Raw genomic sequence first — 23158 nt, 5'->3', positions numbered from 1 at the left:
ATCTTCCTCGTGATCTTCGGCCTTCCACATTTCCTTGTATAATGAGTCTTTCCATGTTTTCTGTGTTTGCTCTCATAACATGTCCAAAGTATTTTAATTATTGGAGATGGACTTTACTGGAGAGTCGTCTGCTAACTTTTAGCTCTCTTAAAATTGAATTATTTATCCTATGGTCGGTCCAAGGAATTCGTAGCATTCCTCTCCAACAAAATATTTCAGTGGCGTCTATCTTTCTTCTTTCCGATTTTCTCAGGGTCCAAGATTCACATCCGTAGGGCGGTATTGGGAATATTAAGCAGTTGATTAACTTCATCTTTAACGCTCTTGAAATTTGACAGTCCTTCCATATTGTGGTCATTTTTGCTGTGGCAACTTTTGCTAGATCACATCTACGTTTTATTTCTCCCTGTAGTGACCTGTGTTTGTGATTAATGATCCCAGATATAAGTATGAGCTCACAACCTCAAACCCATCCATTGTGATTATGTGTGGATGATTGTTACGTAGTCTATCCATTATCATGAACTTTGTCTTTGATATGTTTAATTGCACACCAAATATTTGACTTTCGTTTTCAACTAGTCCTATAAGATAAATCAGCTCTGCTTGACTATTTGCAAGAATGGCTTTGTCATCTGCGAAACGTAGGTTATTTATTTTACGACCATATATGGTGTTGTGGTATGCCTACTTCTTTTAGTATTCGCCATAAGAAGTGTCTCCACTTCACCCTGTCGAACGCCTTACGATAATCTATAAAGTATAAAGCATAAGTAGGTACAGTGGAATATTGAATTCCCTAGATTTTTCGATTATCTGTCTTATATTCAACAGATGTTCTCGAGTACCTCTACCTTTGGTAAATCCAATTTGCTCTTGTGGAATTTCTCTTTGAAGGAATGTTTTTAGTCTCTCATTGATTATATGTAGCAATATTTTACTGGCATGTGATATAAGAGAAATAGTTCTATAATTGTCGCATTTATAGAAGCTGCCTTTTTATGGATTGTCGTTATTGTAGATCTTATCCAGTCTTCAGGCCATTGTTTGGAATGCCATATTTTTTTAATAAAATTGATAGTTTTCGATTTATTCGTTATCGAAAGTGTTGGTTTTATATCGAAAAAATCAATGATTTTAATAAGTTTTCTGCTAATAACTCCAAAAGTTTTCGTTTTATGAAAACAACTTTAGTTAGCAAAAATGTACTTTTTGAAAAAATAAACGAAAACGTGTTTTTAGATTTTCTTTAAGACCAATAGTAATCGCGCTTTACTTTAATATAGGTATGTTGGCTCTTCGTCAAATGCTAAATATTGTAGTTTCAAAGTCAACAGACGAGAAAACTATGCATTTTTCGAGGACAACTTGTTCAAACTAATTTAAAGTAGGTATTAAAAATATCTATCTTTAGAAATAAAAAAGTCTCTAGCTCAAAAATTAAGTAACTTTTAATGAAACGAATGTCAGTCCCAATTTTTTTCAGCAAAAAAGCGATTGGAAGCAACCCCCTAATCACCACCCTAATTAAAATTAGTCATTGACATTATTTGGTCTTTTTTTATTTATGTATTATTAATAGGTTCTAGAAGTTTGACCGGCTTGAATGAATAGTTTTAAAAAGAAATGGAGTTAAAAGCAAATAAAGAATTTTGGTAGTTTGGAAAAAATTGGCTTTTCTTCAGAATAGCAAGATTAGCATCAGAGATACGAAAAAATGTTCAAATATGAAATTGTAGCCGATTTATTTTCCAAAAACCTGGTTTGCAAAAATTTTTTCTGCGACAAAAATTGAGTCAGCTATCGACAATTTAACCCTTTCAAAGTCACCTCTTTTTGCGACTGAGGATTTTAACAAGAATTAATATTAATAGCCTTATAGACCTTATAAAAACCTACAAAATTCTTTTTACCAAACTTCTAGGATCAAAATTAAAAATGTTAGGGTTAAAAAATCAATATATTTTTTTGAAAAAAAAAAGGAGAAATCCAATTGGAAGCATAATAATGTAAGTTAGCGGTGTTTTTAGTCATTGGCCTTATTCATTCTTATTTATTTATGTATTATTAATAGATTCTAGATGTTCGACTGGCTTAGAATGATTAGTTTTAAAAAACAGGAGTTAAAAGCGAATAACGAATTTTTGTAGTTTGGTAAAAAATGCCATTTTCTTCAGTTTATAAAGATTAGCATCAGAGATACGAAAAAATGTTTCAATATAAAATTGTAGGTTATTCAATTCTCAAGAACTTGGTTTGAAAAACATTTTTCTACGGCAAAAATTGAGTGAATCGTAAATGAGTATACCTATCAAAACATTGATTTTTTCGATATAAAACCAACATTTTCGATGGCAAATAAATCGAAAACTGTTAATTTTATCAAAAAAATGTATATTACATTTTTTGCTTAGAATGAATGTTTTTATCATCTTTTGTGGTCAAAATATAATAAAAACTTTCCACCCCAGAGATGGGGTGACAACCACCCCATTGTAGAAGCGCCTTTCCGCATCATATAGATTTTGATCCTTGGTCTGTCTACTACTTATTTTCAAATTTTCAAGCAAATCTATCCATTCTGTAAAAATTGCGAGGTGAAAAGCTTCGGTTCCTGGCCTATAAATATAGATATGTATTTCAAAAACGAAAGACAATAAATAACGGCACGTGGCACATGCGACAGATATGACTACTTATAGCGCGTTATTTACCTACTATTGAAATTTTATGTCTGCTTATCACTAAGTATCGTCGTGTTATCATGCTATATACAACAAAAGCAGCTTCGTACGACCTTTCATTAGATATCGCAAATCAGTTTGGATGATTTTGACGTGACTTTGTTAATTTGTTTATATCGCGATGTCCAAACTAGGTACTTAGACGGAGGAACAGTATTTTGCCGAGGTTTCTCTAAAACTGTAAGTAATTATTTTCAACAGGCGTAACATCATTACCTGTCCTTCCTCTTTAAAAGTGTGTCTTCTTTCATATTATGACATGTTTCCGGCGATGTATCTCTTGCCGTACCGCTCCTCCATAGGCCGATCAGACACCAGTTTACTCCAGACCAAGTAGATTCTATATAGAATTTTATACTACGACGTTGGCCTTTTTATTAATTTCAAATGACCGGGCTGGGGCTCGAACCTCGATCGTATATCCGCTAGATTTGTCGACCAAGCGCGCCTCTGCCCACTGAGCCGTCTGACCGACTGAAATTATATATAATAACTAACGTTATATACTATTGAAACTTTATGTCTGATTATCACTAAAGTATTGTCGTCCTATCATACTATATACAACAAAACCAGCTTCGTACGACCTATCTTCCAGAAACAACTTTGTTTAATCTGTTTGATAGAGGACAACGGCGTTACATGATTACCTGTCTTTTCTCTTTAAAAGTCTGTCTTCTTTCATATTATTACATGTTTCCAGTGATGTCTATTCTCTGTTATCAAAATTAGAACAATCTCATCTTGAACAATGATAGGTTTGTCTAAGAATCATGGCTTCCTCTCATTGAATCTGTCTTCTAGTCTAGTCGCAACATAGGGGGTCCCGTGGGCACTTTTAGCTCGCCGCGATTTGATGGTGGTATTATAGGTTTTTTGGGTCGCTGAATCCAATGGAAGTGGTCTGGAAGCCCAAATATGGTGCGTTTAATTGTTATTAACAAATTATGGTAAAATTAGGTGTTTATCACGAATTATTAGAAGCCCTGTAAATAAAGTGATAGTGTTAAGGTCTTCTCTAGTGTATTTTTGGTCCCTAAATCGAATGCAACTAGTCGCAATTACTCAAAATGTGTTCTTATTTTGTTAATAACAAAATAATCGTTTATTCGCCAGAAAGCTCTAAATGCGTTATCTACAGCAAGTTTGTAGTCTTTTTCGTAGTATTTTTATACGCTAAATCGATTGTCACTAGTCGTGATAGCTTAAACTACGTTCCGACTTTGTTATTAATAAATTATTGCAAAAATAACGGTTTATAGTACTATTGGGTTCTTACTGTACTGATTTATTTATTTGTGAACTATTACGCGAATTGACTTTTAATTATTATTAAATAAATAAAAGACTTACTTGAAATTGTTTAATTTATAACACTTACAATTAACACTTATTTAACAACAATATCTAATTTATTTTACACTTTCTAACATTTAATTTATTTACAAATACGACTTATCTACTTTAAAAATACATACATTTCAGCAACCCGATCAAACAATAAAACAATATATCGCGTCGAATATATTAACTGACTGCCTGCTGCTTAAAAATCATCCGCTTATATAGATACGGCTCTGCTTCGAGAACATTTGGAAGGCCTGAGGCGGGTCCACGTCTATCATCGGGGAAACTTCTGGATTAGCGGAGACAATACTCGTCGATGACGTGTCGCTGTTGTTTGTTGACTACTAGGGGCAGGGCCGGCCTCAGTTAGAAATTCGTCACATTGCCCCCTCCTTAAATGATGGTTCCTCCTGGAACCTTGTCAGGACTGGAACTGGATGCTGGTATCGGCAACTGGACCCTCTTTTACAACTCCCAGTTGTATAAAAGTGACAGGGGACGGTCTTCTTTCCGCACCAGTAACTATGCGGATTGCAACAGACTAACACCTGGACCTCGGTGTCTTGGAAAATTTCTTCTACCATATTTCGGATAACTCTCCAGTCTAATTGGCTGCATTCTAACTTTGGTATGGCTAACTTTTGCACGTCGGACTCCAACACGTGCTCTCTCAATTGAATTAATGCATCCCATACATCTTGGTAGGTAGGTTGGTCACGGACAGTGTCTTTTGTTACCAGATAGAATAGGTAACGTGATGCATCTTGGAGTTTCAATGCTTTGCCAGGAGCTGGCAGTTGGCATTGAAGTTCTGCAACTCGACCAAACTTCCTTCGGAAGGCGGATGCCAACCCTCGTGCGTCTTTGATACTGGCCGGGATGGTATGGGCCAGCGAATAGTCATCGGGAAGTGCGAGAAGATCTCGCTTTTCTTCAGTGGTAACACCATGTCTTGCTTTACCGGTACCTCCGTAGGCACCCATGAACTCTTCAAAGGTAAGGTCAGGTATTCCTCGAATTTGGTTGACTTCCACTTCTTCATCTACGTCGTGGTCTCCCTCGTACGGCGCCAACCGGTTATGGTGGACTATCATCGGCTTTCCCCTAGGAATCTTGCTTATTCGGTAGATAACGTCATTGATTTTCTTGACAATGAGGTACGGACCTTCCCAGAACTGCTGCAACTTGGGAGAACAACCTGTTCGCTTCTTTGGATTATAAAGCCAGACTTTGTCGTTCTCCTTGAAACATCCCCTCTCGGCTTGGGTATCGTATCGTTTCTTCATTCGGTCGCTAGCGATCTGAAGATTAGAACGGACCAACTCATGTATATCGTCCATTCTTCTTCGTAATTCATTCACGTAATCCTCACCAGCAACATCTTCTCCAGGTCGACATCCAAACTCTAGATCACAGGGTAGACGCATCTCACGTCCAAATAGGACTTTTGCTGGTGTTTGGCCAGTTGATTCATTAACAGCAGATCTATAGGCCATTGCGAAGAACGGAAGGTACTGGTCCCAGTCTCGTTGATGATTGGACACCATTTTTGTCAAATACTTGCCAACTGTCCTGTTCATACGCTCCACCATTCCATCCGATTGCGGGTGATAGGCCGTGGTTCTTGTCTTCTTCATGCCTAGTTTATCACAAATTCCTTGAAATAGATCGCTCTCACAGTTCCTTCCTTGGTCACTATGGATCTCCAGAGGTACTCCAAATCGGCTGATGCAGTCTTTGATTAACACATCTGCAATAGTGGCGGCCTTCTGGTCTGGAATTGCGAAGATCTCCACCCACTTCGTGAAGTAATCCATTACCACCAACATGTATTTGCATCCATTGTCACTTTCTGGAAATGGCCCGGCAATATCCAAAGCTATTCTTTCAAACGGACTTCCAACATTGTACTGTCTCATAGGAGCCTTTCTTTTCCGGTAGGGCCCGTTACTTGTAGCACAGGTAGTACATTTCTTACACCAGTCCTTCACATCGTCGGAACTCTTCATCCAATAAAATCGTTCCCGAATTCTCTGAAGGGTCTTCTTTACACCAAAATGCCCTCCTGATGGACTGTCGTGTAACTGACGAAGTACTTCGGCTACTCTGCTCTTTGGAATCACCAACTGTGTTCTCCTCACCGAACCATCATCATTTTCTATTACTCGTTTAAGCAAGCTGTCTTCCAAGATAAATGAGTCCCACTGGGCCCAATACGTCTTAACTGCTGAGCCTAGGCTTGATATTTCTTGCCAAGATGGTCGACGATTTTCTTCTTTCCATTTTCGAATCTTCTGTAAAACTGGATCTTTTTCTTGTTCTTCCTTGATCTTGGTAGGCGTCCACTCGTCGTTGACCACTGTTGTTCTTAGTACTGCTGCTTCCTTTGACTCTGTTTTGTTGCAATGGGAACATTCTGCTGGACACGGTCTTCTAGATAGAGAATCAGCGTTTCTGTGGCTAACTCCGGCCCGATGCTCGATCTTGAAATCATATTCTTGAAGTCGTTCAATCCATCTGGCTATCTGACCCTCTGGATTCTTAAACTGCATTAACCATTTAAGGGCGGCATGGTCGGTTCGGATTAGAAACTTCCTTCCGTAGAGGTATTGATAGAAGTGTTCCACTGATTTTACTACTGCTAGAAGTTCTCTTCTCGTGACGCAATAATTTCGTTCAGGTTTTGAAAGCACTTTACTAAAATATCCAAGGACTCGTTCCTGTCCTCCTTGGATCTGCGACAGCACTCCTCCAATTCCCACATTACTTGCATCCGTATCTAAGATGAACTCTCCTTCTGGCAGTGGATACCCTAATATTGGCGCTGTAATTAAATGCCTCTTCAAAGTTTCAAAGGCCGTTTGGCAGTCTCCATCCCAGCAATAATCTATTGCTTCCTCTGTAAGTCGCGTTAATGGCTTAGCGATATCTGCAAACTTCTTAATGAACCTCCGGTAGTAAGTACATAGTCCCAGAAAACTTCTCACTTGGTGTTTATCAGTTGGTTCAGGCCATTCCTTAATGGAATCGATTTTTCCTTTGTCCACGGCCACTCCTTCTTTGCTGACTATATGGCCTAAATAATTGACTTTACTTTGAAATAGCTGGCATTTCTTGGGATTTAACATTAACTGGGCAGCTTTAAGTCGATTAAAAACGTCTTCTAAATTCTTCAGGTGGTCTTCAAACGTCTCCCCCAAAACGATTATGTCGTCTAAATACACCAGGCATGTTTTCCAAGATAACCCTCTCAACACATTTTCCATCAGCCTCTCAAATGTCGCAGGAGCATTACAGAGTCCAAACGGCATAACGTTGAATTCCCATAATCCAGATCCTGTCGTAAAGGCCGTCTTCTCTTTGTCCACTGGATCCATTTCTACCTGCCAATATCCAGACTTCAAGTCCAACGTAGAAAACAATTTACTTCCAGCTAATGTGTCCAACGTGTCGTCGATCCGAGGCAGAGGATAACTATCTTTCTTGGTAACATTGTTCAACAAACGGTAGTCCACACAGAACCTCGTAGTTCCATCCTTCTTCTTGACCAGGACCACCGGAGAGACCCATGGGCTCGTAGAAGTTTCTATCACCCCGTCTTTCTTCATTTCTTGAACAATCCTTTCAGCTTCCTCTCTCTTCGCCTGTGGTAATCGTCGAGCTGATTGACGAATTGGCCTAGCGGTACCAGTGTCAATTTTATGTTTGACAACTGTCGTTCTTCCTGTCTTTCCTCCTTTCGGTACGAATATGTCACGATATTACCTAAGAAATTCCCTTAATTTCCTTTTTTCCATTTGATTTAGAGATTGGCCTGCAACTGCAACCATTTGGTCGAACTTGTCGTTGGAATTATCTGATGTTGTCGTCTGGCGGATTATGGACGTCACGGGTACACAAGTTCCTACTTTTGTCTCCTTCTTGATGGTCACCGGGTAGTCATTGACATTAATCAATCTCACGGGAATTTCTTTAGCAGAAGTAACCAATTCCTTTCCAATTATGATTCCTCGGCCAACCTCCTCGTCGTGGTTCCATGGCTCCATCATAACAGGTGTTCCTTCTTCTACAATTCCCTGTAGCCGCGCTACGATGATCGTTTCACTCCTCGCAGGCACAACTGTATCTTCTCTAATAGCTGCTAGCATAGTGCTGTCATCATGTGGATAAAGAAATACCTCCTCGTTGCCAACTTTGATTACCCTGCTCTTAAAATCCAATTGAAATCCACGCAAATTCATTACGTCCATTCCTAATATAACATCTTCTTCGATGTCTGCAACTATGACAGTATGGACGAACTTTTCTGCTCCAATCCCCAATTGTATCTGGATTTCTCCGTGGATGTTGGCATTTTCACCTGTGGCAGTCCGCAGTCGCAACCTCGTTGGTAAGAGTTTCTTACGACTGTTTATAACTGACGGTCGTATAATGGTCCTGGTCGCTCCGGTATCCACCAACAATGTATACTTTTTACCATTTATTTCTCCATCTACATATACACTATCTTCACGACATTTCAAAGAAGCTATTAGTATTAGATGGTCTTTAGAGTAGTTCTGAGTCGAAGCTGCCCCCCTAGGGTCTGTGCGTTCTCTTATTTCCTGCTGGTGAGTTTCTTGATTTGCGTTCTTCCTTAAACTCCGTGCGTGCCCCTTTTCACCACAATTGCAGCAATTCATGGTCTTCGTTTTCTTCGATGTAAAGCCTTTCACCATATTTACCAGCTGGTCAAGTTTGTCTTCATCCTCTTCTTTCACAGTTCGAACTGCACTGTACTCACCAGAGGCCTGCGTAGCTGATTCGAACTCGAGGGCCGCGGACAATACATCGACCCGCGTCTTGTGACGAGCTAATCGCAGTGTTCTCTGCATTTCAAAATCACGAAGACCATCGGTAAATGTTTGAACAGCTAACATTTCCATCATGTCTTCGGGAGCTGTTGGATAAGCAAATCGCACTAGCCTGGCAATATCTAGCTCATATTCTTGAAGAGCTTCATCTTTCTTTTGTCGTCGATTTTTAAGCCGCGCCTGATAGACATACTCCAAATGTTCCTGCCCATAGCGCATGTTTAGTCTCTTCATAAGTTGTTCATAATCATTAGTTTCCTCTACTGCTATGGTCTCAAGTACATCTAAAGCCTCTCCTCGAAGAGCAATAACCAGGTTTACAGCTTTGTCTTTTTCAGACCATCCGTTCGCTCTTGCACCTGCTTCGAACTGTTTCACATAACTGTTCCAGGAAGACTTTCCGTCGAAATTTGGCACCTTAACACGAGCAAGACTCACACTCCCTTCAACTATCGACTGTGGCTCCAATTTGTATTTGGTTTCATCGTCTTTAATATCTGTTAAGATGGGTTCCACCACTTTGTCCACTTTTTCAGTTTCCTCCATTTTCTTTTCTAATTCCTTGATCTTTTCCTCAAAAGTAGATTTTATGGACGATATCTTGTCGTCAAAATCCAAAGTGACTTTAGAGATCTTGTCAGTCATCTTGCTTTCAAGGGATGAAATATCACCCGAAACTTTCAAAATATCATTAGAAACTCTATGTTCTAACGATGTAATGTCTGTCGAGACTTTGTTCTCTAGCGATGTAATGTCTGTCGATACTTTCAAAACATCCGAGGAAACTTGGGAGATTTCACTAGAAACTTTGCTCTCTAACGATGTAATGTCTGTCGAAACCTTCGAAATCGACGAGATCACAGCAGCATGCTTGTCTTCAAACAAATAGGTTTCTGGATCTTTACCCTCTTCCTGAAGAGCGTTCTTTAGACGTTCGACTAGATCAGCCTTTTTCCCAGTAGTGTCCATGTCTCTCTCTTCTAACTGGTTGCGGAGCTCCTTAACGATCAATTCAGTGATTTTCTTATGTTGTGAAGACATTGTCACACACTTTATTTATTACGATTTATATTTTATTTATTTTTAAAAGTTCCACACTCTATTTAAACCGAAAATTTACGTTAAATTTATGTATTTCAAGTATCCTCACTTCTGCACCATTTATTGGGTTCTTACTGTACTGATTTATTTATTTGTGAACTATTACGCGAATTGACTTTTAATTATTATTAAATAAATAAAAGACTTACTTGAAATTGTTTAATTTATAACACTTACAATTAACACTTATTTAACAACAATATCTAATTTATTTTACACTTTCTAACATTTAATTTATTTACAAATACGACTTATCTACTTTAAAAATACATACATTTCAGCAACCCGATCAAACAATAAAACAATATATCGCGTCGAATATATTAACTGACTGCCTGCTGCTTAAAAATCATCCGCTTATATAGATACGGCTCTGCTTCGAGAACATTTGGAAGGCCTGAGGCGGGTCCACGTCTATCATCGGGGAAACTTCTGGATTAGCGGAGACAATACTCGTCGATGACGTGTCGCTGTTGTTTGTTGACTACTAGGGGCAGGGCCGGCCTCAGTTAGAAATTCGTCACAGTACGTTTACTCACGGTTTTTGCTCTAAATTTTAAAAAACCTCTTGTAATGATATGAAATTTGGCATGCACGTAGCTAACATGTTAAACAAAACAAGTGATATTGTGCTGATGTGTGCTTTTACCCTAGGGGTGAGTTTCACCCCGTTTCGGGGGTGAAAAAAGAAACCTTTAAAATAAGTCCGGAATTAGATAAACTGATTAATTCTAAGCAACTTTTGTTCTATAGAGTTTTTTCACTAAGTCAATCAGGCCCGGACTGGGCCGCCGGCCCACCGGCCCGCGGGCCGGTACGCCTTTTGCCTTCGTTAGTATCTATCCATTAAAAAAATTAAACGCTGAAAATTTTTTTTTAACCTTTACATAAAGCTTAGGCCTCTACCATTCCCCTAAAAACTGTTTTTACTTAATGAAGAAACAGAAACTGCTAGAGAAACTTACATAATGAAGCCAAGTGGGTACAACAAATTATAACTTGTACCAGGTATCAGATAATCAAATAGCACATATACGACGCGCGGCGCACTCGAAGACCATTTTTACGATTCGGGCGCCTTTCGTAGGTATCAATATCCGTTGTTTCTATTGTAATACATAGCTTAGAAAAAATTTTTTTAACCTTTACATAAAGCTTAGGCGGCTACCATTCCCCTAAAAACTGTTTTTACTTAATGAAGAAACAGAAACTGCTAGAGAAACTTACATAATGAAGCCAAGTGAGTACAACAAAGTATAACTTGTACCAGGTATCAGATAATCAAATAGCACATATACGACGCTCGGCGCCCTCGTAGACAATTTTTACGATTCGGGCGCCTTTCGTAGGAATCAATAATTTCCGCTGTTTCTCTTATAATAAATAGCTTAGATACGACTCACTGCGCCCTTGAAGACTATTTTTAGATTCCTTTGCCTTTTGTAGGTATCAATATCCGCTGTCGCTGTCTCTATTATAATAAATAGCTTAGATACGACGTGCGGCGCCCTCGAAGACCGTTTTTAGATTCTGGCGCCTTTTGTAGATATCAATATTCGCTGTTTATATTATAATAAATAGCTTAGATTTGACGCGCGGCGCCCTCGAAGATCATTTTTAGATTCTGGCGCCTTTTGTAAGAATCAATATCCGCTGTTTCTAGTATAATAGGTAAATAGCTTAGATACGAAGCGCGGCGCCCTCTAAGATAATTATTACGATTCGGGCGCCTTTCGAAGGTTTAAATTCTAGCTGTGTTTCTATTATAATACATAGCTTAGATTCGACGCGCGGCGCCCTCGAATATAATTTTTACGATTCGGGCACCTTTCGTAGGTACCTACCAATTTCCGCTGTTTCTATTATAAAGATGGTCTTCGAGGGAGCTGCGCGTCGCATCTAGGCCATTTACTTATCTGATACTTGATACAAACAGTGTTACATCCCACAATTGGCCTATAATAGACAGGTGTAGTTTTCTGCGTTCCATAACTACATTATACATATAGGATTGTTGCGCCCCAGAACCCTAAAAAATGAAGCCATTGGGTACAACAAAATACAAATTGTCAACATATTATCAGATATTAGATTGTTGCGCCCCAGAATCCTAAATAATGAAGCCATTGGGTATAACAAAATACAACTTGTCAACTTATATCAGGTGTTAGATACCTAATCAAATAGCTTAGATGCGACGCGCGGCGCCCTCGAAGACCAATTTTACGATTCAGACGCCTTTCGTAGGTATCAATATCGGCTCTTTCTATTATAATATAAGATTGTTACATCTCACAATTGGCCTAAAATATGTGAGTGCAGTCTTCTGCGCTCCATAACTACATTATACAGATAGGATTGTAGCGCCCTAGAATCCTATGTGTTAGATTTTCTACTGCCGGTATATCTCCGAGCCTGTCTCAGGATTTCTTCCTTTTTGACATCACTGTCTATATTAAATATGTCCACCTGGTCCTGCGATAGCCCCGGATGTTCTCTAATACGTTTTCCTCCATGCGGGCCACGCTTATCTTCTTCAGCTGCTCGGGCTGTTCTTTCCGTCCCACTTCGAAGTTTAGGTCCCTGTACCTAATCTTCTTAGCGCTTTTGACACCAATTTTACTCTTCCTCGTATCTGCACTGTCTTTATTTAGCTTTAGCAACTCAGCGTAGAAGTTTCCACCTCCCTTCACTGTCATCTTCTGCGTCACCACGTTCATACTCCTCCAGCGCGAGGTGGAGGTCCATACCCATAAAGGTGACTTAGGGACGCCTCTCTGGTCGCCAGTGTCTCCATGTCTTCCCTCGATAATTTAGAAATAATTGCCAGTAGTCTCTTGTCCCCTTCCATTTCCGTCACACCGTTCTCTACAGGGATCATGAAAATAGTCTGACGATTTCCCCGGTTATCTTTTTCCTGACTCTACCTTGTAATTGTGATCATAGAATTAAATTGGAGGTATCTCTCTTGGTCTGTATGTATCTACTGCACATACTACCAGTTTCGATTTTTCCTGATCAGGTCGTGGGACCTTTCCTAGACCCCCTCACATAGAAGTACAGGTTCCAAGACTATTACAAAGTCGCCTGGAGATTTATTTCCTCTTCTCGGTTTGACGACCGTAAAGTAAAGTAATCTTCTTCCCATTCGAATTTATAATGTTAATTTTTTCAAAGCCTCTTTCCCTTGAGTTCAGCACCGTTGCGATCATTTGTATTTTTATTTTACTAAGTTATTCGGGTAAGAACTCTGTGTGTCTGGGAAAGTCCATTTGTGTGTATACGCTTGCCGCCTCTTAGTCGTTACTTCCTCACCGATTTTCTCCACTATTATATTTCGATTCTCAATGCTGCCGAGGGCGACTTCTCTGAAAGTGCCCTCCATGTCTTCGGTGGACAGTGGTCTTCGTTAGTTTAAGGACAGCGAGAGACGGTTCCCCAAGGAAGGAAGACGATCAGAGGGAACACCAAGAAAACGATGGAACGACAACTTACTAGAGGCACATTGAAAAAACAGACAGTTATGTCTATACAAAAAGAAAAAGATGTCTTTGGTGGCTCTTTTAAAGTTTTTTACCTCATTCTTGATTTCGACTTTTGTGTTCTTATGGTCGGACATTAGTTTCACTAAATTATTTGTAACTCTGGTAAGTTTATTCATTGCTCTTACCATAGCCGTTATGTCGGAGCTCTACTCCTTCTCTCTAGATCTTTTCTCCCCAAGTGAGGAGCTCCTTTGCAAGGTTGCCTCCGCTGGAAGATCCGTTTTGTTCAGGTCCCTTCCCCTGACCGGAATTCTTCCAACAGATCCCCTTTTTCCGAAGTCTCCTTTCTCTTTTCTTCTTCGCTAAGTACTTTCCCTTTGTTCCCTTCACTACTGATGAATACCATATTATCATCTCATTCATAGCTTGATCCAGCTTGCATCACCACCGGCGACTCGCTCCATTGTCCCTTTCTTTTGTTTTATTTTTTCCTGCGTGATTAAATACTTATTCATATAGTTCCCATGGGTAGGGGCGAATTATGCTGTCCCATGAGTAGGGGCTTGAATTTCAAAGGGTTTCGTCAGTTCTCCGAGGGCTTCGTTTGGGGCCGTCTGATCTAGGTCATTCACCACTCAGTCACGGATCGTCTGACACCGTGTGGTTGCGGATATTTTATCTAGATTTACTCTTCTATTATATGGAGTGTTAGAGCGCTCTAAAAATTTGAAAAAATTCAAAAAGTGGCTTATATTGAACACCAATCATGATTTTTGTTAAATGTTTTTGAACCAGTAGATTCCTCTGTAGAAGCAGTTAAAAAATTACTCAAACTTTTTAAAAATTTGTTTTAAGTCTCCAGAGAGCACCAAAAAATGTAACGGAGTAAAAGGGATACTGGGAAACTGAAGCTATATTTTTATGGCATCTTAATATAATTTACTATTTCCAATAAAAATAGTAAATTACTTTATGGATTTAAATTAAAATAAACTTAAAAAAATCACAAGTAATATTTATGTTAGGATTTGAAAAAAGTTTCATGTAAAGAAGGTGGAGGGGGGGGGGTTTGGCGGTTTTGTTTAGATATTAGGTTGGCGCCTTTTTTAGGATTTGGGTTGGCGCCTTTTTTATGAGCCAGTCCGGCCCTGAAGTCAATACGTTTCGAGTTATTTGCGAATGAATATGTTCATTTTTCAACAAAAAAACCAAATAACTAGAAAAGTATTGACTTGATGAAAAAATTGTATAGAACAAAAGTTGCTTAGAATTAATCAGTTTATCCACTTCCGGATTTGTTTTAAAGGTTTTTTTTCACCCCCGAAAAGGGGTGAAACTCACCCCCAGGGTAAAAGCAGATATCGGCACAATATCACTAGTTTTGTTTGACATGTTAGCTACGTGCATTTATTGGTTCTTTTGAGAACTTTTCTAAATTTCATTATGTTGCATAGATCAATAATATAGTCAAATATTATTTTGTTATAGATGCCGAAGTTTTCAAACCGCGAAGAGAGGTGAAATATGCAGAATACCAGGATGCACTGTTTCTCCAGCAGCTCCAGGAACTCCTACTCCAATAAGACTACCCCAAACAGCGCCCGAAACGTTCAAACAATTTCTTTTATATGTTTACACAGGAAAGGTTAGTAGATTTTATAGCCAGAAGATGATTTTAATATAACTGTTTAGTTGTTTACTTCTATAATGGATTCGTTCTTTCTACATTCCATCTGGCATAAGCCAACCCAAAACCAGGCTCCAGAGAATTATACATATAAAGCAATTTCCTCTGAGAAATGAGAACATAGAACCAATTCTATCCCTACACTGAGAGACAATCAAGGCCATATGATAATCGCCGGTAAAGAAGTAACTGAAGAATGGAAGGGGTATTTCAGGGACCTTCTAAACATCATACAGGAAGAACAGCACAAAGAAGAGATCTATATCACAGCGAACATGCCCGTCAAAAATCCCTCTTTTGAAGAAACCCAAACGGCCTTAAATAAGCTGAAAAATCACAAAGCGCCAGGTACGGACGAGATGCCACGATGCTAGCAGAATTTCTGAAATATGGGGGAGACCTACATCGCCAAATCCACCAGTTAATAACGCATATATGGTTAGAAGAAAGGATACCAGCAATATGGAAGGAAAACATCATAGTGCCCATCCACAAAAAAGGGGACAAAACAAAATTCGCGAATAATAGAGGAATTTCACTCCTAAACACTACATATAAAATCTTCTCAAACATCATTCTTAGTAGACTAACCCCTTATGCTGAAAATGTCCTATACTTTGTTTCAAGTTAAGAATAGAACGTTACGCTTACGGAGATCAGTATCGCCAAACCTCTCGGGCTCGGGTGGATACTCGACTGCCGATATACAATTCATTCTAGCCAGTACGGCATGGCATCGATGCGCTTCTATCGTTCATAAGAAATACATGGGGCTATCTCCGCAATGTTCTATTCCTAACGTGAAACGCTCTATAGGAGAATATCAAGCCGGTTTTAGGCCAAACAGATCAACAGTAGATCAACTATTCACGCTGAGACAGCTTCTAGAAAAGGGATGGGAGTATAGCAGACCCATACACAATTTCTTCATAGACTTTCGACAGGCATATGATAGCGTAGAAAGAAGCCAGGTATGGAATGCCATGGCGGAGTTCTCAATACCAAAGAAACTCATTCGGGTGACCAAAGTCTGTATGGAGGATGGAATATCTAAAGTACATGTAAATAATAAACTGTCTGGCAGCTTTGCAATCAACAGTGGACTCAAACAGGGTGATACGTTATCTCAACTACATTTTAACCTTGTATTAGAAAAAGCCATGAGGTCGGCCGAAATAAAAACAGAATTGCTATCGGTTCAAGGTCCCAAGCTATTACTAGCATATGCAGATGACATTGATCTCGTTGGGGACTCCATCCTATCCATAAAAGACATTTTCAACAAGGTGGAAGGAGCAACAAGTGAATTAGGGCTGAAGATTAATGAAGAGAAGACGAAATATATGTGTATAAATAGAACGACACAAAAGAGACAGGATATGACAAAATGTGACGGTCGACACCTTCAATTTTGAAACGACACAACGTTTTAAGTATCTGGGGGCCGTAATAACAGCTGACAATGATGTTACTGAAGAAATAAAAGACAGAATTAAATCGGCAAATCGCTGTCTGTTCGCACTGGATAAGCTTATAAAATCAAAAAATCTTACAAGAAGTTCAAAGATCAAAATCTATAAATCCATCGTCAGACCTGTACCATCAATGCCTGTACTAACATATGGACGCAAAACGTGGAAAATGACCACAGCAAACGAAGAAAAGCTCAGACGTTTTGAACGAAAAATACTTAGAAAAATTTTCAGACCTCATCACGACGTCACCACAAACCAATATAGGATCAGAACCAACATCGAATTAAAAGAACTCTACAATGACGCCGATATTGTCCAAGAGATTAAATCACAGCGACTAAGATAGGCAGGGCACGTGCACAGACTTCATAACGAGAGACTTGTAAGACTGGCATGGGAGGAGATTCCTACAGGTAAAAGATCACTCGAACGTCCCAGAATGCGATGGAGAGATAACATCCAAGCAGATCTCCGGAAAATGAACATTCCATTTGACCCTAGGTTGATGAAAGACCGAACAAATTGTAAAAAGTTGTGCAGATACCCAAGACCCACCCAGGGTTGTAGCGCTACGTGATGATGATGATGATGATGATAAGCCACGTTTCTCGTTATTTTATTATTTACTTTTAGAATCAGTTCACTCCCTCTCATTTTGTTTATCTGTTTAGTATATTTTCTCACGTAACGTTTTGGATTGGTTCTACTTTATAAACACAAAATTCGTGTTTTATATTTTACCAAATATTGCAGATCCTTCTCCAAGACAATGGCATTTTCGAAATGATGGCCCTAGCTCAAGAGTTAGGGGTAGATGAACTTCGTAATGCATGTGAAGATCATGTCACATCAACATTATCAGTGCCATCAGCTTGTACTTTTCTTGCCGCAGCAATGGATATTCATGATAAATCTCCAGGTACGAAATCATTCATTTACCTAATGCTAATATTAAAACGATTTACATATTTGAATTTACTTCATTTGTATAAGTGTATGCCAAACTTTTTTTTCCTAGTTTTCTAAGATGAAAGTAAAAATGTGGTAGTATTTATTATAAATGTACTACCTATCCCGCTGACACGATGATGTTACACCTAGAATTCGGGAGCGCAGTAGTCGCAGAACAAAACTCTCCATATGGCCGACCACTCACTATCAGGTACACCTGACGCCGTCGTACAGGCTGACGGGTATGCCTGAACAGTTACGCCTGTCAGGTGCGAGGAGCACATACACTCTTCATGTATATCTGTCAAGTTTGTCAGTTCACCATGGATTCTCCAGAAGATGATCTCTTCTTTCTCTCCGTACTTTTTGTAATTTTTGCGAAACGTAAAACAAACGCACAAATAAAAATCGAAGCCTGTGTATTTGCAGATGATATTGTTATTGTGGCAAGAACTGAAAGAGCTCTGGAGGAGAACATAAGAATCTGGGAGACAGAATTAAAAAATTATAATCTAATAATTAATATGGAAAACACAAAAGTAATGGCAATATCCAAAAAAGATGTTAACTTAAATATTGAAATCCAAGGCAAAAAAAATAACAGGTAGATACATTTAAATACCTTGAAATAATTTTAAATAAGAAGGGGACACAAGAAGACGAAATTGGAAATAGGATAAAAGCAGCCACAAGAACATATCATTCGCTGTATAAAAACTTAAATAAAAAAGAAATAACTAGGAAAACTAAAATGATAATATTTAAAACAATTTACGTACCTATCACTACATATGGAGCAGAGAATTGGGTATTGAACGACAAACAAGAAAAGAGATTGCAAGCAGCGGAAATAAGGTATTTAAGAAAAGTCGTGGGAGCTAGGAGAATCGATAAAAGACGTAGCGAAGATATTAGAAGATAATTAAAAGTAAAATCATTAAAGGAAAAATTCATGAAAAGAAATTAAAATGGACTGGGCACTTATTTAGAATGAACGGCGGCAGACAGGTTAAAATGACATGGGAAGCAAGGCCGATAGGGAAAAACAGGAGAGGCCGACCAAGGAAAACGTGGAATACAAGTGTGATGGAAATATTGCAGAATAGAGGAATATCGTGGCAGGAAGCCAAAAAATTAGCTAGGAACCGAAAAAAGTGGCCTAAGTAAAGAAGACACCTCGACACTTTACGGTATAAGAGGATCATCGATTATGTATGTAAAACAAACGGAAGAATATCAAACAGTGATGTAAGGAATGGTTGCAGAGAAGAAATTTCACCCATGTCAATCTCTTTAATGAATTAAGACATAAACCATCTGATTATAACAATCTTCTGCGCACGAGAGAATCAGTGTATCTATACGATCAAAGATCTGAAAATAATTAGAAATATTTACGGGAATCAGACCGTACCTAAATCTCAGAGTTGAAGGTGAACATACCGAATATCTGAAAATCATGCGTTGCCAAGGCATCTTGTCTCCTCTATTATTAATCTATACCTACTCTGAAGGAATATTTATCAAATTTTTGCTTCTTCTTCTTCTTAACGTGCCCTATCAAGTCCCCTTGACGTTGGCGATTAACATGGCGAAACTGTCTCTGTCTCGAGCTATTCTAAATAGGTGCTCTGCTTTCTTTATTCCCGTCCACTCCCGGATATTCTTCAACCAAGAGGCCTGCTTTCTACCAATTCCTCTGCGTCCTTCGATTTTACCCATCATAATAAGTTAAAGAATATTATACCGGTCTCCCCTTACTACCAACTTTTGCACGAAACTGAAACGTATTCTACTAAACGGGTATATACCAGCTGAAGAACACCAGATATGCAGACGACACCAGATATAAAGAAGGCAAAGCTTATGATACTTAGCAAGAATAAGATAACAGAAGGTCAACTCTACGTCAACCAAACCCCTGTAGAAAGAGTAACGTACGACAACTACCTCGGTACCATAATAAATGAAGAATGGACCAACAACCAAGGGATTAGAGCCTGCATCGGGAAAGCTAGATCCACCTTCAAGCGGATAGGTACCTTTTTCAAGAGCCACAATCTCTCTCTTGGTATAAAAGTAAGAATGCTGCGATGTCATTTTTATGGTGTTGAATCGTAGACCTTGAATGAAGATATGTGCAGAAAATTGGAAGCATTGTAAAATCCCGCGGACTGACCGAATGACAAATGAGGAGATCCTCATAAGAATGAAGAAGAACCGAGAGCAGAGGCGTAACAGAGGCCCCCGCAGCATGAAGCTTGCGGGGGGCTCCAATATGTCAGGGGCCCCATCTTGTCGTCTAATATAATATGTAAAAATCTGTTATTGTTATATTATTTTACACATATATACGCAACGTTTTTTAGCCAGTGCGGTATTGAAAATTAAATTGCCCATCAGACAGATATTAATATTATGTATTAATAAAATTGTAGATATAATCGCTGATAGTGCACAAAGAAAGTTGTTCATCTCAGAATAATAATAATACTATGTAATAATGTAATCATTTATTAATTTTTGTTATTTTTATTCTATACCAATAAAGATGAAAAATGTAAGTTGTCATTAACAGTGCATGGATACACAAGGCCGCGTCTCACCATCAAATAATTTGATCAAACAGTTTGAGCAAACTCCGGAAGTACGTCAAAGTGACGTCACAATTGCAGTTTTTTTGAAATTCTAAAAATCTGTGCTCTCACTATCAGTCTAGTTTGATCAAATTTTTTATATTGAGTTGTCTAACTTGTTTGTACTTTATTTAAAATTAAAATTTTTCATTATTATCCACAATGAACACTCAGGATGTGACGTCACCAACTGTCACTTTCAGTTTGCTCAAACCAGGTTGATCAAATTATTTGATGGTGGGACGCGGCCTTAATAGCCCTGTAAATGACCATTTTGGAGTGTAATTCTCAGCGTCACGATGGATTTGCTTGACAATTTAGATTTAGGTTCTACTTACCCTCCACTAAAAAGTTGGACTTGTGCCGTTAGTTGCATTTACTTGGGGGGTGAAAGTCACCCCCACACGGGGGGTAAAAAACGTACGTTTAAAAAACCCGGAAATTAATAAATTGACTAATTGTAAGCAACTTTTGTTCTATATAGTTTCTTTATCTAAGTCAATACTTTTTGAGTTATTTGCGAGTGAAATTGTTTATTTTTCAACAAAAAAAACACGTTTTCAGGCGGTTTTTCGCCAATAACTCAAAAATAAGTATTTTATCGAATTAAAAATTATCGAAAAAATATTTTTAGCAAAAACGTAGCTTATAAAAACAAAAAAAATGCTGTTTATGAAGTCAAGCGACATAGTAAAAACAAAGTTGTAGCTCATGAAAAATTGTTCTTATTCGTCCAATTCCAAATCGAATACTTCAACGTGAAATAACCAAAAAATTTGGTTTTGAAAACTTTTCGGGGAAACGCATTAAAACTTTTTTAAATCTTTAAAACAAAAGCTTTATTTTTATTTTTTGAAGTTATACTTCTTTACCGGCGATAGAGGGTAAATTTTTATATGGGAAAACCTAGCGACCGGGCGCATGCGCATTATAACTTTGTTCTGATTGGATGTTCAAATGACATGTCAAAAATTATTCAATATGGTGGCTGTGGCACAGCTGTAGTTAGATTATTTATGGTTATTGCGTTTTAAAATTTGTGTGAAAAGAAACAACAAACAAAAGTTAGTTAATAGTTATACTGCCTTTTTAAATAGTTTTCATATACCTATATTTTTGGACTATTTTGGACAAGGAAAACTCATTCTAATTTGGTAAGTACCTAGTTTTTATTATAATCATATTGTAATTATACATTTGGATTAGGTTGAAATACATACATTTATTTTCTCAAGAATGCGGATTTTAGAGAGAAATCCCAAATTAGGTTCGATTTTTATTTTTAAATTATGATTTTTTGGCGTAGATTTATTTATCTAGTAGGTATGTAATGCTTTGATTTACATACTTAATTTGATTAGGTACCAACAAAAGTTCTACCAATCTTCATCTAAGATACTGTTTTCTTACTGTTTTGTTATATTTTTATATTTTCTTCCACAAAATTTAAACTACATAATTTTCAAAACAATTGTCAAACAGTAAAACGTTCAGTTACCGTATTTTTCCACATGATAAATAATGTGCGATTGGACGAGTGAGTCTACGCTTCGATTACGAATCAAAGCGGCACGAAATTCAAGGGTTCAATTCCCGATGCAAGTTTTATTTTTTTATTTTTTTATGCATATTATGATTGTAAGTATATTTGTTATATATTTTTTTTTTCAGCAAATGCGTATTTAAAATTTTTGCCAACAATTATTATCGTCCAGAAATCATTTTTTCTTTGTGGCATTTTTCAATGTGTTTGTGTGCGTTTTATTCTTTTATTTTTTTAAATTTTTGGTATAGTCTTAAAAATCACATAATATGTAGTAGAAGTATAACTTCTTACGTGCGTACAAAGTACACACACATTCTTGTTTATAAAAGTTTCTAGCATCAAAACTATTGTAAGCGAGTTACGCTCAAAATAAACTTGACCCCTTTTTTTTAGTAAAAAAAATCATGAAAATCTCCCCTATTTAGCACCCCAAATAAAATTAATCGTTAGCGCTTTACCAGTTACTTTATATACCAAAATATGTATTGTTTATAATATGATCTGTTTTAACCGGTTCAAAGTTCTTATTCATGAAAAAAAAATTTGCTTTTATAGTAAAAAAGTTTTTTTATTTTAGAAAGATGCCCTTTTTTCAAAATAACTTAAACAGTACCTACCTATTAGTGATACGAAAAATCTCAAAGAGTAAAGAAATGGAGGTTTTGCTTTTATAACTATTTTGGTTTTGCGTAAGACAAAAATTGGTTAAGATATGGCTGTTTAAAATTTGCATATTCTTGTAATTAGTGACTCGTTCAAGCCCTTTCAACTAGAATCCTTTCAAAAATAAGCACTTTGAACCTGTCAAACTTACAGGTCATATAAAAGAAAAGTTCAGTAACTTTTAAAGCGGTAATGATTAATTTCATTTGGGGTGCTAAATAGGGGGAGATTTTCGCGATTTATTTTTACCAAAAACAAGGGGTCAATTTTATTTTGAGAGTAACTAGCTTCGTTTTGATGCTAGAAACTTGTATAAAAGTATAAAAATAAAGCTTTTTTTAACTACGTTAAAAAAGTTTTAATGACCGAAAAAGTGCTTAATTTTTTGGTTATTTGACGTTGAAATATTCAATTTGGAATTTGACGAATAAGAACGTATTTTTCATGAGTTACAACTTTGCTTTTACTGGGTCGATTAGACTTCATTGTTTTTCATTTTTTTTTATAAGCTACATTTTTGCTAGGAATATTTTTTCGATCAAATACTTACTTTTTGAGTTATTTGCGAAAAACCGCCTAAAACGTGTTTTTTTTTTTTGAACAATTAACATTTTCACTCGCAAATAACTGAACGTCGGCACTGAAAATTACACGGTATCGCCGCATTTCA

General features: G+C 37.7%; 1 protein-coding gene across 2 annotated transcripts in view; it reads left to right on the top strand.

Moving 5' to 3' along the window:
• LOC126884659 (uncharacterized) overlaps positions 1 to 23158 on the top strand; it is a 217534-nt gene that overhangs the window by 174851 nt on the left and 19525 nt on the right. For both annotated transcript variants that reach the window (XM_050650727.1, XM_050650726.1), the window contains exons 3-4: positions 15019 to 15175; positions 17446 to 17611. In XM_050650727.1, the coding sequence (XP_050506684.1) occupies positions 15019 to 15175; positions 17446 to 17611 (323 nt within the window). The remainder of the gene's footprint in view (positions 1 to 15018; positions 15176 to 17445; positions 17612 to 23158) is intronic.

Source organism: Diabrotica virgifera, chromosome 5 (genome assembly GCF_917563875.1).
Source record: "Diabrotica virgifera virgifera chromosome 5, PGI_DIABVI_V3a".
NCBI lineage: Eukaryota > Metazoa > Arthropoda > Insecta > Coleoptera > Chrysomelidae > Diabrotica > Diabrotica virgifera.
This window is presented reverse-complemented; position numbering and strand designations above follow the sequence as displayed.